A 17,434-nucleotide genomic window follows, 5' to 3' on the forward strand; every position below is an offset into this window, starting at 1 on the left:
GATTTGCCTTATTTAGGTCAAAGACAAAATGAAGCCTAAAACTAGCTTATCTTTTTTTTTATTCAAGAAACAATTGATAAAATAGAGCAACTGTTTAACCCTTTGAAGGCCAAGCCATAAATTCATTTGTACTTCTAAACACCCCAGCCATTATATCCAGATTACTTGCCAAAAAGGCCAGCCTCAAAATGGCACTTTTGACACACTCCTACAAACACTGGTGTAACTCATCTATAAATAGTAGTATCTTAGTGATGTTTGTTTTGTTTTATTTAGTAGTATATATAAAAGCATCAAAATATATTTTTTGTAACTATTAAACTTTTTTTATTATTATTATTTTTATTTATTTTTTTTCAAAAAATTAGGATGTTTTTTTTATTTTTTTGTGTTTAATTGGTGACAACTAGGATAAAAAAAATTATTTCAAGGAAACTATTATTATTATAAGAAAGTATACATATTTTCAAACAAGTATAGAAAAAATCATATGGATATCTTCAGAAATTAAAGTTTTTAGAAATATTTTTATAGAAAACTACAAACACAGCACACCATGCGAATCAACATGAAAGTTTGGGTATAACAAGTGTGTTACCTTGTAACTTCTTGTTTGTCCATAGGCCATGTGAATTACTGTAGAATGGTCACCTTATAGTTTTCTCTTGTTTACACAATTGTCTTCAAACACTTTATACATGAACATTTAAAAATGTATAGTAATAATAATTATAGTTAACAAATCTATATACAATATTTACACGGTCTTTTGTGCTTCTTTATGCACATTTGTGTTTATGGAAACACTCTGCATGTACTCCTTTGGTACATTTTAAACAATGCAGTCTTGTTCTCCTTCTTTGAATTTTTTGTACTGCAGACACAGCAATTCTTTTCTTTCTTTTCAGGAATCTTATCCATTCCAAACCGACTAAGGGGCATTTGGCCATCACCTCCTCCTAAATTAGCTGGAATGTTCTTAGCAATTAGCCAGTCCTTGAGCAAGTGTCTCAATAACATTTATTGTGAAATTCAAACGTGACTTAGGTTTGTCTTTGCAGTTCATTTTGTATAGAATATAAGAATTCAAAATCATTCTAGACAAAATATTGAATGTGATCTTACGCCAATATTTTACGGTACGCCTCTCGTCTAGATATGAATATAACATCTGGTCCGTGGTGTCGATCCCACCCATAAATTTATTATACTGGTGGATCATGTCTGGTTTTGTTTTTATTACCACTTTTGTTCCCTTATTCTTGCTTACTTGTACGTTAGCAGCTTTGCTATCAGAAGACACAAGAATCACCTGACTTTTTTGAGATGACTTCTCTCTATAAGCTAAACCTAAAAATTTCCTTACTCCTCATGTATCTTTTATCCCCTACCTTGTATTTTCCTAACAATTCATCAGGGATTCCTCTCCTATTCTTCCTGATTGTACCTGTTACAAATGTCATTTTTGAATATAAATATTCAATTAGAGGAATGGACGTGAAAAAGTTATCAGTATACAAGTGATAAGCCTTGTTCAGATAGTTCCCCATGTCCAATAATTTTGTAACTACAGTAAAAGCTAGACCTCTTTTTCTTATGTTTTCCTGGTCTTCATTGCTTTTAGCTCCTTTATAACAAAAGAATGCTAAGCAATAATTTGAGACGGAATCACACAGCACCCAAAGTTTGATCCCCCATTTGTGGTGCTTTTTGTTAGGCATATACTGCAATAGTTGGGTATGATTTTTGGTTCCAACTAGAGACTCGTCAATGCTTAGATGCTGGTTAGGGATATAATATTGACGGAAAACTCTATTAGCATGGTCTACAAGTGGCTGAAATTTTGCTGTGGGGTCATAATATGGGGTACCGTGTTTTGCCAATTTTTTTATTGTCAACCATATGAAAAAATCTTAAAATATCTTCAAATCTATTTCTGCTGAACAATCGAGAATACCATGGTGTAACCTGAGAAGAAGAAGAGCTCCAGTACATATCTATAGAAGGTTTTTTATTCAGTCCCATATTCAAATTTGCTGCTATGAAAGCTTTCATTTCCGCAAAAGAAACTTTTTCCCATACCCTGTTCATTCCACTACTATTTATGGCATCTTGAGCATAGCGGTTGGTCTCGGTAACAAAATTTTCAATAAGGTTATTAGTGAGAAAAAGCAGCACATACATAATGGGAGCTGAGTCCTGGAGGTGGGCAATGTCTTGGACCAGGAATCTCATTGAATGAAAAATCATGTTTAGGCCTAATAGATGAATCATCATTTTCACTGACAGGAACCCATATTCTTTCTGGAGAATAGGCTAAGTCACTATCATTAGGAGTAGCATTAGTACTACCCTTAGGCCTACCTCTAGGCCTTGGAATATTTGTTACACTAGGGCCTAAGCTAACATTTTGCTCAGAATCAGAACTAGAACTCACATCAAAAAATCTAGGCCTAGTTTGTAGGGGCAGACCAAATCTGGTTTGTGATGTAGACGGCCCTAAATTGGCAGGATCGAACGTAGGATCATCGTCCGTATCGTCCAAGTCACTAGTGCTGTCTTCAGAAGAAAAGAGATCATAATTGGAAGTGTCATTACTAATAGTCCCTTACATTAGCATTTTGAAGACAGGGAAAACAATGTGTCCTCACTTACAGGCGATGCTTCACGACGTCTTTTGTTACTCATTGCTAAATGTAAACCAGAAAAGAAACATTACTAAACTTCACAGCAAATGTAACATAACCTCACATTACAACGTCTAAGAACAAAACCAAGTGTACAAAGCCACAACGAACAAACAGCTGCTACCAAAGAGAACCGAACATCTTGTTTGACACGTCACTGCCTTCTGAATTTGCATCTTTCTACTGAACAAAAAAAAGTAAAAACATTTTATAATAATTATAATAATTTGAAAGGATATATGTTTACGTTTCGTTTGATATTATATTACAAACCGAAAATAAAGAGGTAAGGGAATAATTTAATCAAATGAAGGGTGCCGATTTCTCGGCGCGATGCCGTTTTCGAACTGATTTTTCTATGCCGATATCTTGGCTCACGGCCGCCGTTTCGGAAAAGAAATTCGAGAGCCAGTATATCGGCCCGTGGCCGTCAAAGGGTTAAGGAGGCATAATATCAAAACTGTATTCAAGCCAGCCTAAAAGTTGAAGAACTGTTTGAGACCAGTTAAGTGTAACATTGCACTGTGTACTCCAGAAGTATACAAAATCCCATGTAGATATGAGTCAGTCTACATTAACAAAACATCCATATGAGTGAATTTACACATTAAACATTGGCTATAGCAAAATGCAGTTTCAAGACCAAATATCCCATAGAATTCGATAAAACAAAAGTACTTTGAAAAATTCCCTACTATTATCCAAGGGTAATAAGAAAAACAAGAAATAATCAAAAGCGAAAAGAATTTTTAACAAAGAAGATAGTGTGAAACTTTCTACAAGTTGGCAACTTGTAATGCAGAAGCCATGTTGATCTTAACTGTCCAGGCATTTACTCTTAACAATATTTGAATTACTGTCTCTGTTTTTTTTTTTTTCGTGGAATAAACACCCATATTGTGCCGTGCCGCACCGCACCGTCACACTGTTACACACTATGTGCAGGATCACTGTCAGGACAGATATGTTACTTGGAGACAAAACCATGTGAATAATAAAGTCACCTAAAACATTTCTGGTCTCTAGTGATATTACTCATCACAATTAGTTCTGCTTACATATCTACTTTATCTACTTCATCGTTATCTCTATGCTAATTATAGTTTTTGAATATTGGATACACTTGATTACTCAGTGTGTAATCATTCATGAATAGCTGATGTCAATTGTATGAGCTATAGACTTGAAATTTTGCATGCAACTTCAGCGAAGCCTGTTATACTACACATGGTGTGGCGTAATCCTGCCATGTTGTAATTAAGATCGGTTTCATGAAGGTCAGTAAACATATTTTGTCATTAGTAGGGACATTTTTCTTTCTGTAACAACTCAATACAACAACTCTATATCTTGTGTGTTTTCCTATGACCACTTGTTTTTGGTTTTAAATATTTGTTAAAGTAGATCACTAAGACTTGAAAAATCACAAAATTTTGTTCCACTTCACTAGTAGACACCCTGCTTTAGATATCTTTACAATGTTGGTATAAGATCTGAAAGTCATGTCCATGTCTGCTGCGTGGATTTTCAGTCAGAGAAAATTAATTTTACTATCAGTTATTCATTTAAGGGATATTGTTTGATGTTGATAGGTCCAACAGCAAACCCTGTGCTAACAAAGCAATTTGCTCGAACACACAATACCGAAATTCTTAGTGGACCTGTGAACCTGGCCGCATGTCTAGACTTGTCTGACCAGTCTGGCACTGTCACGTTCACCAGCCCCCAACTGTACAAGGTGCGCGGCCGCACGCTGCTGGTACACATCAAGGCTCTGGCTGCTTCTTCATCTTCAGTACGTAAAATTTTTCAAAACAGCTAAGTTATGTTTAGTTTTAAGCAAAAATACAAACATTCTATAGTTTTGAGAAAAAGCTAGTATGAGATTGTAATTGGTTTTTCACTGTTACAGATAGGGCAAGAACGGGAGCGGCGATGGCGCTGGGAACACAATGGGTTGGGTAGCTCAGTGGACCGGCTGGCCAGCAATGCTGCAAACAAGAAGATGGATCTAACTGGTTGTGACTGGTTACATGAGATTTCCATCACTGTACGAAACGCCAAGCCCACCGACATACCCAATGAAAGGCAAGCCATTCTACATATCACTTTGTTCATATGTTTTATTTTACAATTAAAATGTATCGGTTTGTATAAAATTTTTCATGTAACCGTAAAGAATATTCTATCATGAACATTACGCTTTGTGAAGGGCTGAGCGGTGTGCAATGTTGGAATCGGACCCGTTGGTGGAGCGATTGGTAGAACTGGTGACTGGTGAGAATGGTGTACAGCAGAGCATGGCCTTCGATATCCTATTGTGGGTAGTAGCAACCCGCCTGAGCCGACTGAGGCCCTCCCCACCTCAGCAGACAGCCCTTGTGGCAATCATCCAGGACCACCTTGGCCCACTTGTCCACAGTTGCTTTGTTCGTGGTGACCGTTCCACCGCCAGGAAATGTGTTAAACTCATTGTTCTCTGCAGCGAGTGAGTATACAATATTGTTTATAACAACTTTTTAACTTATACATATATATATATATATATATATATATATATATATATATATATATATATATATACAGTGCTCAATTTCTAGAACTAGAGGTACCAGAACTGCAAGACTAGGGTTGTGGAATACTCTGAAGAAAAGAGTCAGAGGCCCCTTCCCTTGATTGGAAGATATGACCTCTCCAACCAGTTTTTCTGAGAGTGGTTTAGAAACACTGTTTCTTTGTTCTCCCTTAAATTGATCACTGTTTACATATTGTGCCGGGGGGGGGGGGGGGGGTCTAAGGTCTGTTTATCCATTTCAAGTAAACCAAGGGAATTGCTTGGCCTTTTTATATTTGGATGGGTCCCTCGAACAACGTTGTAACTGACAAAAGTGAAATTTTTCAGGAAGTGAAAAAAACTTTCTGGTTGGGATATTTTCTGTGGAGATGAAATTATTTTGATGTAAAACTATTCATTGTATAAAATAACAACTATATAACAAATATTAACTTTAAATGTATTGCGTAACTTGAGTTGTAAGTGGATTTACATCCAAATTTTATGGAACAACGTTGTAACTAACGTCAGTTACAACGTTGTTCTTCGGACAAGTCACATTTTAAAATATGGGCTTCGAAAAGATGACACTAGAGTTCAGTTAAACAGTAGTTTATTATTATGTAATACTTAAGTAAGAAACAATTTATATATATATAAAAGTACTGTACAATAGTCATTGTTCATTTTACTAAAATATTCAATCATGTAAAATTTTACATTTTATTATTCATGTAAACTATATTGGTTATTCCACTGAAATATTCTCGTAAAATGGAACATACTCTTGAGGTATGTACCTGCACATATCCAGTAAGTCTTTTTTTCTCAGCAGCTTTGATTGGTAAGGTGCCTTCATAAAACCGTTTGAATTGTTCAACTACAACGGGAGGATGTCTACGCACCTCCTTCTTTGAAGGCCTCTTCTCCTGTGAAGTGCTCGTCTTTGATGTATTTACATCATCTCGTTCTCTGATTATTTTGGATAATACATGACCATACCATGGCTGTAAGACATTGTGAGCCGTCCTGCCGCACAAAGTAGTTGGGTCGTCTGTAGTCATTTGATACCAAAACATGGTTTGTAAGGTCTAAGGTCTGTTTATCCATTTCAAGTAAACCAAGGGAATTGCTTGGCCTTTTTATATTTGGATGGGTCCCTCGAACAACGTTGTAACTGACAAAAGTGAAATTTTTCAGGAAGTGAAAAAAACTTTCTGGTTGGGATATTTTCTGTGGAGATGAAATTATTTTGATGTAAAACTATTCATTGTATAAAATAACAACTATATAACAAATATTAACTTTAAATGTATTGCGTAACTTGAGTTGTAAGTGGATTTACATCCAAATTTTATGGAACAACGTTGTAACTAACGTCAGTTACAACGTTGTTCTTCGGACAAGTCACATTTTAAAATATGGGCTTCGAAAAGATGACACTAGAGTTCAGTTAAACAGTAGTTTATTATTATGTAATACTTAAGTAAGAAACAATTTATATATATATAAAAGTACTTTACAATAGTCATTGTTCATTTTACTAAAATATTCAATCATGTAAAATTTTACATTTTATTCATGTAAACTATATTGGTTATTCCACTGAAATATTCTCGTAAAATGGAACATACTCTTGAGGTATGTACCTGCACATATCCAGTAAGTCTTTTTTCTCAGCAGCTTTGATTGGTAAGGTGCCTTCATAAAACCGTTTGAATTGTTCAACTACAACGGGAGGATGTCTACGCACCTCCTTCTTTGAAGGCCTCTTCTCCTGTGAAGTGCTCGTCTTTGATGTATTTACATCATCTCGTTCTCTGATTATTTTGGATAATACATGACCATACCATGGCTGTAAGACATTGTGAGCCGTCCTGCCGCACAAAGTAGTTGGGTCGTCTGTAGTCATTTGATACCAAACATGGTTTGTAATATTGAACTTATTTGTGGCCAAGCTATTCAACACAATGTCTGTGTTTTTAAAGTCCTCAGTGTTCATAAGACAAACAGTAAAAGGGTGATTTGAATTTGCATGAGCTATTATTTCAACCCATTGGAAGGGGACATAAATGTGCTTGCCTTTTTTTGCCTTTTCTATCAAAGCGAAATCTCGATCGCATGGGAGGAAGCTATGACCTGTAGTCATGAATTTTTGTTCAACGGTAGTAAAGAAATGATTGGTCACCAGGTGCTGCATTACACCGATCAATCTCCAGTTATTGTTTTGGCCGATGCAGCGGTCTGACCAAAGCTTCAGTGTACGGGTTTGGCCTGGTTTGAGCTTTTGAAAGATGAGTTCAATATACTTCAAGATACATGATGCTATTTCTGCTGATCCCCGTTTGCCTACAGTTTCATTCCATAAAAACATACAAGCTTCATTCTTGCCATGTCGTGTACTGCTAAATTGTGGCATGAGAGCTGTCGTTGATAAAATACATTGGAATCTTAGTTTAGTTATTCTTATTAATTAAAAAAAAACAGTGTTTGTGAAGACGTGTTTATACCAGGTTGTTTTACTATAAGTATTAGGTGTAGATACAACGTTGTTCTGCTTACCATTTCAGGTGTCAAATTTCCAGGAACGGGCTTCTTCCTCTTGGAAATGTAGGGGTTCCCATGGTGTCTTTCCATTGATTAATCTTCATTTTGCGTTTTCTTCCCTTATTCAAACGATTTTGAATGCCGGGTGAAATGACAACGCCAGGTTAGGGCAACATCATGCTAGATACAACGTTGTTCTGAGCGCGGATGCCAGTTTCCCGCCAATTCGATCAGCCGTTCCGGGCTGCCAGGGTGGTTTTATTCAAAACTAAATTTACCACACGATGCAGAATGATAGTTACAACGTTGTTCTGCGAAAAAGTCATTTTCATAAAATTTGTCAGTTACAACGTTGTTCGAGGGACCCATTCATTTGTTTAAATTGCCTGTTTGAAAATTTACAAATAATAAGCACAAAAATAACAATTTAAAATTTTTATCGTTATTTTTTTCTCTTTATAATTTTTTTTCTATGCCAGCCATTTTTGTTATACAATGCATGCTGATTTTTGTGATTGTAAGCATTGGCGGTGGTAACATACATAACTCGGATGTGTTCTACGAAACCTTTATTTCTGTGATCTATATAATTTTGTTCCTAGTATTTCAGAATTTTTCTATTACTATTCTGTTAATTCTATTTTTAGGCTTCTTTAACAAATGTTTCAAGAATGATATTTGTTCCTTTTTTATTATACTTGTTATTGGTTTCATATTTTTGTACACTGTTTCGTAAGAAGCAGTCTTCAAACTTCATCTATTAGATAGTTATTTTATCAACAAGTTCTAACTATTCTTTCAATCCTGAATACTTTATTTATTACAATAATTTTAAATATTGTTTGACATGTATATGTAACTTGTGGCAGGGTGACTGTTTTATTAAAAGAGATTTTTTTACGTATGTATTCTTATTAATATGTTTTATTTGAATTTGTGTACAACTTCATATCGTACACGTAATTTTACTATGGGGGAAGGTTTAATTCAATATAAATGTTGAGTTTAGCTCCAATTCACCTTCCTCTTAGTGCAGAGTCTGGAATCCGACGCCATCACAGACTTGACACAGGATATATACAGAAAATATATAATTGTATCCTGATTTTATTGAAGAAACATTAAATATATTGTAAAAACCACAAATAGTACACGAAAGAGTAAATTTGTTACTTTGGGTATGATTTTAAAAATTTCCAAAAAATAATTCTTACACAAAATATTTCCAAAATATACCAAATATCAATTTATCACCAATTTACCACCAATCAATATATACATTTTAGAGAATTATATGCACTGCAAAATTATAATAAATTAACCAATGCTTTATTTTTGTTATTTTGAAAAGTGGTGGGATGTACCTCGTGGAGTGTTATAGTATAATAAATGTTCCAGTCTATGATAGCCAATTTATTCTTAATGTTATCTAGTTTCATAAAATATGTAGCACAATGATAACACAATAAGGTTCTCTTTATGAAAGATTACAAGTATATAGAAAACCCATAAATAGCACATTAACACATTCACTGCTGCCCAGAAAATACGTAAAATACAAGCCCATGCTGAAAATATTTTTTTTTAGGTTTTACTTACCATTATTATGTGGAGACTTCATATGCACCATCATCAATGATGTGTATATGTCCATATATACATATATACAGCAACAATATAGTAGCGGCACCGGAAGGTGCCGGCCGCACTCGGCAGGTCAGATGCCATTGGACACCCGACGGTGTCAGTCGCGTCCGTCACTTTCCACGCACAACACTTTTCACTGTTCAAATTGTTTACAGTATTCCATTCATTTGTAACCGTCATACACACAATTATATAACAATATTTACAATATTTCCACTTTTTCCTGCCTCATTTTCTTTCCTACTCATGATACTTGTCGAAGCATCTCAGTGCACATAGGCCAGGTTCGCCAGGGCACTGGCACAAAAGAAAAGGGTCATGGTTCTTTTCTTTGTCTTTGAGCATTCTCTGCATCGTTTTCTCTTCATCCTTTCTCCTGTGTTGTCAGGTGTGTCCATTTTTTTGACAATACGTGTCTGACAGTTGTTTGTTGTCTAGGCCGGAGTGGAGGTGTGATTGCGTTTTGCTGCAGGCAAAAGCAGCATGTTGATGATGGACAATCTAAAGTGGTACAGCGATCTTTTCCTTGGGTTTGGTTTGTAAAATAAAGTTTGAAGGAGTTCACCAACAACGTCTGAAGGAAATGGACGAAGATCTTTTTGTACCAGCGAAATTGATTTGTGTTCGACAGGCATAATAGCTCATAAAGCTGATCATTTCGGTCCACACCCTTCATATGGGCGTTTTGTACTGTATTATGGGCAGAGGCTTTGTGGCGAGGTTGGTTATACCTATTCATTGAGAATGCCCAAATCATTCTCAAACTCTGTGGATAGGTACAACACCTGACGCTTGTCGCAACCATTTTGCTATCAAAACACCATTGGCGTACCGTTCTGGCCTTTTCTCCTCTGGCAAGAACGAGCTGTCTTGAGATCTAGCGGAACATGCTTTCGGTCTGAGCGCATTGTGCCGGTGCAGTAGGTTTTTCTCACTCAGTAACTCGGTTGCAAGGGGGTAACTGATATAATAATTATCCATATACAATGAATGGCCCACCCCAAGCATTCCCCTCATCAAAATACTTGACTACTTTGCTAGCATGACCTTTTCCTCCAAGTTCACCTCCCTTCCCAGAATACACAGTGAAACTTACACAAAGTCCATCCGGTTTCACATAACGAGTAAATCTTGATACCATATTTATGGCGCTTTCCTTGAATGTATTGTCGAAAGTGCAGACGTCCTCTCCATAGCACCATTCCTTCATCAATCGACAACTCTCGACTTGGGTAGTAGATGGTTTTTCATCTTTTGATTGAAATAGTCAATCAAAAGCCTGACTTTGTAGAGGCGATCATCAGGTACAGTCCTCTTCGTCACTTTCATAAAAATTTAAACATCTTAGGATCAGGAGAAATCTGTCTCTGCTCATTTGGGATCTCACGAATCCAAAATTAAAACATACGATCAGTTTTTTCCAGTAATCGTTTAGACGATTGATTTTTACAGTTCCCATGTGAAAGATTAGCCCGATAAAATTTTTTCAGTTCAGCCACTGTCAGTTCCTGCCAATTATTTATTCTTGATTTTATTTTGAGGTTAGGGGAAAATAATATTTCCCAGGCATTTTTGTTAGTGGCAGACACAATTTTTTTCCAACAAGGTATCATCAAGTAGTAAAAAAAAAACCAATCGATAGGATCGTTTGTTCCGGGGGCAGGTACAAGCAATTTGTTTTCTTTTGTGAAGGGAATTCTTCGCATACCTGCAGTACGAAGTGACCATATTGGGTCAGAAATCACTTGATCAGCTTCCTGGTCATCCGTGTCCTCATCCTCGATGTCCACAGCAGGCGCCACCACATTGACAATAGGCGGCGCGTCAAGCTGGGCTTGGTCAATGTCACTCTCCGGGCCGGCAGACGCCACAGAATCGTCAGAACTACTTTCCACATCACTCTCACTCAAATAGTGTCTTATTTGGCTAGAACTAGGACCATCCATTGTTCACAACGAAGTTCACAGCCCCTACAACTATAACAATACACCAAACACACAGATTTAGCCGATGAAACTCAACCCGAACCACGTGGAACAACAAACAAGGGTACTCTACACGCGGCGGCGCGAAATATACCTTCCTCACGCAGAAGCTGAAACAGCACTGACGTTGTGAAATCTAGAAGGTGGCGTGACACCGTCCGGTGCCGAACGCACCCGAGGACACCCGAAGCGCGGCACCGTGCGGTGCCAGCCGCATTCAATGTGTTAAAGGCTTAATTTGTTACAATAGGTACAATCTTTTTCAAAAATTAGCAAAAAATATATTTTTGTGCACTGCAAACAATACGTAAATTAATAATCATTATCTGGTATTCTGCAAATATAGGCTTGTAGGTGCATAGGCGTAGTGTTAAGAGCACCAGGTTTCGATATTTCAAAAGTTTCTTATGTACATTTTGATAAATGATGAAATCATTGATTTTTTAAATTTTATTGTAAGATGTGTCTGTAAAGGCAATAAACTGTAAACCCACATCCAGTCTGTCTCTAAAAGATTACAAAGTAGTTTTAAAATTATTAACCACTTTGATAACAAACTACTTAAAAATGAATTTGAATTCTGTAATAGTTTTTGGAATAGAATAATCTAGCAGCATATTACATAAATACTTATTATAGAGCCAACTAGATGTAAAATTATTATTATAACTATTTTAATGATGTTACAGTGGTATGAGGAATAGCCAAGACAGCGGCAATGTTCAGTCACAGTTTGACACAAGTGTGGTGAAAGCGTTGCTGGAGAGCATGCAGCAAGTGTGGCAGTGCTGGTCTGCTGGAGCCTTGCGCTGGTACTTCACTATACTGTCCCGTCTAGTTGCTGGAGACACTGTCGGTCCTGTAGCCCACAAAGCTCTTGGACTGCTAAGGCAGGTGGCAAAGCATCTCCATGCCAGGCAGAACCCATTTCACCTGGTGCTGCAGACAAGGTAACGTACTTCAGAAGTTTACTCCCTCCCTCTCTCTCTGAAATTGAAATATAGATATGTTTTATATATGACATGGTTACTGAAATAGTCCATGTCACCCAATATTATTTAAAACTATATTTTTAATGAATGAATTAAAATAAATTAGTCTACTATATTTTTGGGCTTTTTGTCCATTTAACATTTACAAGAAGTTGACCTCTTCTCACCTATCCATACCTCTCACACCACCTTTCTCTTAAGGGAGCTCAAGAGTACAAGGAAACTCAAGAAGGAGATTTACAAAAATGTATTTGAGTAATACATGTAAATGTTTAAAAAGTATATTGAAATGAAGTATTTTGTACTCAATTCTATTAGATTTAAATATTTATAAAAAATAGGTAAACATTTCTTAAACTAGTTTCTACTTTGCTTTCAATTGTTTTCTTTATTAGTTACTTTGCTAGTTTCAGTTACTAACTAATTATATCAATATTAAGATAGTTATTAGCTAAAATTCTTCAATGCAGAATTTGTCTCTTGATTGTTCAGTCAATGATTTTTTTAACAACCACAAATTCTAATAATGTTTAGAATTTCTTAGTAATTAAATTATCTGTGTTTTAAATAACAAAAATTACACTTATAATTGATAGTGGCCAACAAGCATTGTTATCTTAGCTACTTATGTATCAAACTTGTTCCAAACAGTAATACCACATAGGCTTGCTTGCACTTCATGAGAAGTTGCCCACATATGGTGAAAGGTAATTTTCTAAGTGTATACTAAACAAACCACAAAATCATGTAGTTAAGGAGTAGATGTAGTTTAAAATTCTTTGTGCACTTGAGGAAAGAATGGAAGACTTGAATATTTTTAAAAGTTCATAATAAGATTGTTTCATATGATGTGAAGAGTTAAGGTCCTTAGACAAATCATACAAAAACTAAAGGTGGTTGCACAAATTCAATTATTGATCATCATCCATCTCCACCTTTAAATAAGATCTTGTTATGATGATTTTGTTCTTTTAGAGGAAAGATCCAGTTAAGTAGATAAGAGAGAGTAGACAAGAAGACTCCACATCATCAGCCTAATAAGTTCCAGATACATAATAAGTTTAATTCTCCCCAGGCAATTGGTTTAAATCACGCTGTGGATGAGTCTGTTATTTATGTCCAGTTATCTCTCTCTGTTTGACATTGCTCACTGCTTTGTGTTACCATTATACGGCAGTCTTTAAACTTCTCATAAAACACCATTAGCACTAACGTTCTTACTCTTTGTCGAACGTTTTTCTGCATTGTGCTGCTACCTAGGAGTTGTATATGACATATTATTCCTGACTACAAATTAGAAATTAATCCTTTTTGGAACACCATCAGAAAAAAGTGTTGAGATTCAATAGGAGTAAGTGTAAATCTCAGTTTCATGTTATTAATATTATAAATTAGGTTTAGTGTACAATATTAATATATACAAGACAACAATCATTATTATATGAATTTCCAAATTATTATATCTTTAATAATATGTATAGTAATCCCACATCATAGAGAAATTAATGTCTTACAACTATTGATGCAAGTGTATGATGTTTAATATTTTTGTTTGACTTTTTAAATCATAAAAATGTTAAGAAGTGATCTGTTGTGATACAGCGGCCATTAATTCAACCCTGTAGTTAAAAATTCCAGAAAAGGTTAATTTATGTTACCTATGTGATAGATTAAATATGTTGTTCTTTTTATTCAATACTTTTTTTAAAGTATATATTTTTAAAAGGTTTGTATTATAAGAAATATTATTTGTTGTAGGTTTGGTCTGTATGGCACACCATTGGAAGCAGAACTGTTTGACCAGGAGCCTCCCGTACCTGCTAAGTGGTCTTCCACTCCCCTGGCATACACTTCAGTGGCCTACTCACAGGGTGAGGGTTGTGTGTGGAGTGGGAGCAGCCTTGGGACTAGCTCTCAGAGTACTCCTGCTCCTCAACTCCTTGTCGATGACCTCAGAAATCTGCTCAACATGAAAGGTTTGACTTCATTTCTCTACGTGTTTAACCAGAGAAATCGCATAAATCCAGTGCAATTGGACTCTTGTGGGTCATTTACATTAGCATTAATAATATTTTTGTACATTCAAAAATATTTTACTCGAAATGTTTGTGGTATATTATTAAGATGTGAAACAGGCCTTGGTTGTGCAATGGACAAATGTCGCTGTGGTCCACTCATGTGATCTAGAATGCAGCCATTTAGTGTTCTGTCTGCTCCACTTGTAAAGTGTGTGTTAACATGGATAAAAATACAAGTACTGGCATTTATAATGGATATCACGTGCTTTGGTTTCTCAAACTGTTAAAAACCAGTTCATATTTAAGCTTGCAAAATTATACGTGATTACAGATGTACGGAAAAAACAGTATCCTGGAATGTTAGGTGGCAAGCAGCTCAGATTCAAAGTGGCAGATGCTTGTTGGAAATCACAAGTACCTTGTAAAGAATTTTGCAAACGTAAAAGTTACCTTAAAAAAGAAATTTAATAATATTTATAAAAAAGACAAAGGGAAAATGCATAGAGTAATTTCAATGATTTTAGTAAATGATAACTGAGAAGTAATAAAGGACTTTCACTTAACAGAAGATGGTAGGATATTTAAAGAAAGAATACAGTATGGAGGTTGTATATTTAATATTATGCAACTCAGTGGTAAGGGAAAGTGGAAGAGGGCAGAAAATGACAGGAAAACTTTAATACAAAATCAGATATTCATAATATAGGGTTAAATTATTGAAGGAAAACTAAAGAAATGCATGGAGCAGGTCATAACATTATATATATATATATATATATATATATATATATATATAATATAATATAGTATAGTATAATATAATATATAATATACACAATAATATGATGGATAAAACTCACTTTCACAGCAAATCTGCAACATACGAGGTGTGTCCAAAAAGTATCCGACCTTGATGTCTGGCATGAACTGACGTTACTCGGCGGCGGCAACGGCAATCTGGTCCCCTTCAAAGTACTCCCCTCCACAAGCCACTACCTTATTCCAACGCTCCTCCCACTTCCGGAAACACTCCTTAAATTCATTTTGCGGAATGGCTAACAGGTCCTTCGTCGCATTTTGTTTTATTTGTTCAATATCGTCAAATCTTTTTCCTTTCAAAGCAATTTTTAATTTCAGAAATAGCCAGAAGTCACAAGGAGCTATGTCAGGACTGTAGGGAGGCTGTCGTAGTTGGTTGATGTCGTGTTTGACCAAAAAACGCTGAATAAGGTTTGAGGAATGAGCTGGCGCGTTGTCGTGGTGCAGGATCCAGTCACGGCTTGTCCACAGTTCAGGTCGTTTCCTTCGCACTGTATCTCATAGCTGCCTTAGGACCTCAAGATAATACTCCTTATTCACTCTCTGGCCTCTTGGAGCATATTCGTGATGAACAACGCCGCCCTGGTCAAAAAAAATCTCTCAGCATTGTCTTGCTTTTTTTGGCCGTTGCTTTTCGCGAGTTTTCCACTGTGAAGATTGAGCCTTTGTTTCAGGGTCGTAGCCATAAACCCATGACTCATCACCAGTATAACTTTTTTAAATAGCCCTGGGTCACTTTTTATCAAATCCAGATTGTCCTGTGCGATTTCAAGTCGACAGTCCTTTTGGTCTTCTGTCAGCAGCCGAGGAACAAATTTTGCCGAAACACGGTTCATTTTTAAATCTTCGTGTAAAATGTTACAAACTGACGATTTTGGTATTCCTAAATCTCCTTCCAGCTCTCGGACAGCCAATCAACGGTTTTCATTAATTGCTGCACGAGCACATTCAACATTTTAGCGTTTCTGGCCGTTAAAAGCCTGCCAGATCGGTCATCACTCTCCACTGATATGTGGCCATTTTTATACTGCCTAAACCATTCTTTTATTTGTGTATCGCCCATAGACACGTCACCATAAACTTTCCGTATCATAGTAATCGTCTCTGATGCTGAATGGCCAAGTTTTTAGCAAAATTTTATGCAAATGCGCTGCTCAACACGTTGTCATATTGAAATGCGACGCACACACACGGCAGTACTGTACGGAACAGCGCTGTGACTCACTGAGTGACCAGATCGTATTCAATGCCTAATATAGGAAGGAGTAGGCTTGATCCTCCCCTCCAATAACCGGTTCGAGCCAGTCGGTTACGCCGCGCCGCCTACTGGTCAGCGGTTGGATACTTTTTGGACAGACCTCGTATAGAGCTCCAATACAGTACAAAATGTCATCTACTGATGGCAAATGCAGGCATTCAAAATGCTGTAACGCAACAAGACGTGAAAATTAATATTTTTGGCGCCATTTCTCAACCATCCAAGATGAAAACCAACTTTAAATACAACACATTTTAATTTTAAAAAAAATGATAGGTATAATGAAAGTCATTCCTTTCTATTTACATTTTTTAAGTTTTACAAGTTTAAAATATTCTAACTTGTAACTATTTAAAAAAATTAGAAATGTGCTGAAAAGTGACAACTGTAAGGTATTTTATAAAAGTACTTCTGTTTCTTTGATAATCTTGGATACAAATTTTGATTTGCTACAATTTTCAACAAGGTAACAGTAAGAAGAACAGTGAAACTGTACAACTTTGACATTTTGGACCACTCTATATACAAGAAGCATAATAAATTCTAATTCAAACTTTTTCAAAATGGTGAGTGAATAGAGCTAGTTTACGTAAAAATTAGCTTCTTGTTTAAAAAAAAAAATCTTTAAAAAATTATCCCTACCCTTTCCCCCTCTAAAAGTGTCATTTTGGGTTATTTTTACATGTTAATAATTATTTTCCTGAATTCTTTGGGATCGTAATATGGGAGTTTTCTTTAAATGAAAAAGGTAGGTTTCTCTCCTTTCAGCCATTATACACTGTGGACAAGTGGTTTGCTCCACCCTGTATACAACTCTGACATAATTAATGCTTAGTGATATTTTGTTAACGGACAATATCAATTAACACAGTCAAACTCTAAACTATAGGAGGCGCACATCAAAGAGGGATGCTAAGGATTAAAATT

General features: G+C 36.0%; 1 protein-coding gene across 1 annotated transcript in view; it reads left to right on the forward strand.

The window, feature by feature from the left end:
* Positions 1-4,254: 4,254 nt before the first annotated feature.
* The window catches only part of LOC124375106 (baculoviral IAP repeat-containing protein 6-like), a gene marked incomplete at its 3' end in the record, with an annotated part of 39,996 nt that continues 26,816 nt past the window's right edge, over positions 4,255-17,434 (forward strand). Inside the window, exons 1-5 of the mRNA XM_046833217.1 lie at positions 4,255-4,482; positions 4,600-4,775; positions 4,900-5,175; positions 12,110-12,370; positions 14,171-14,388. Coding sequence (XP_046689173.1) covers positions 4,270-4,482; positions 4,600-4,775; positions 4,900-5,175; positions 12,110-12,370; positions 14,171-14,388 — 1,144 coding nt within the window. The remainder of the gene's footprint in view (positions 4,483-4,599; positions 4,776-4,899; positions 5,176-12,109; positions 12,371-14,170; positions 14,389-17,434) is intronic.

The sequence above is a fragment of the Homalodisca vitripennis genome, unplaced genomic scaffold (assembly GCF_021130785.1).
Source record: "Homalodisca vitripennis isolate AUS2020 unplaced genomic scaffold, UT_GWSS_2.1 ScUCBcl_13249;HRSCAF=23390, whole genome shotgun sequence".
Taxonomy (NCBI): Eukaryota; Metazoa; Arthropoda; class Insecta; order Hemiptera; family Cicadellidae; genus Homalodisca; species Homalodisca vitripennis.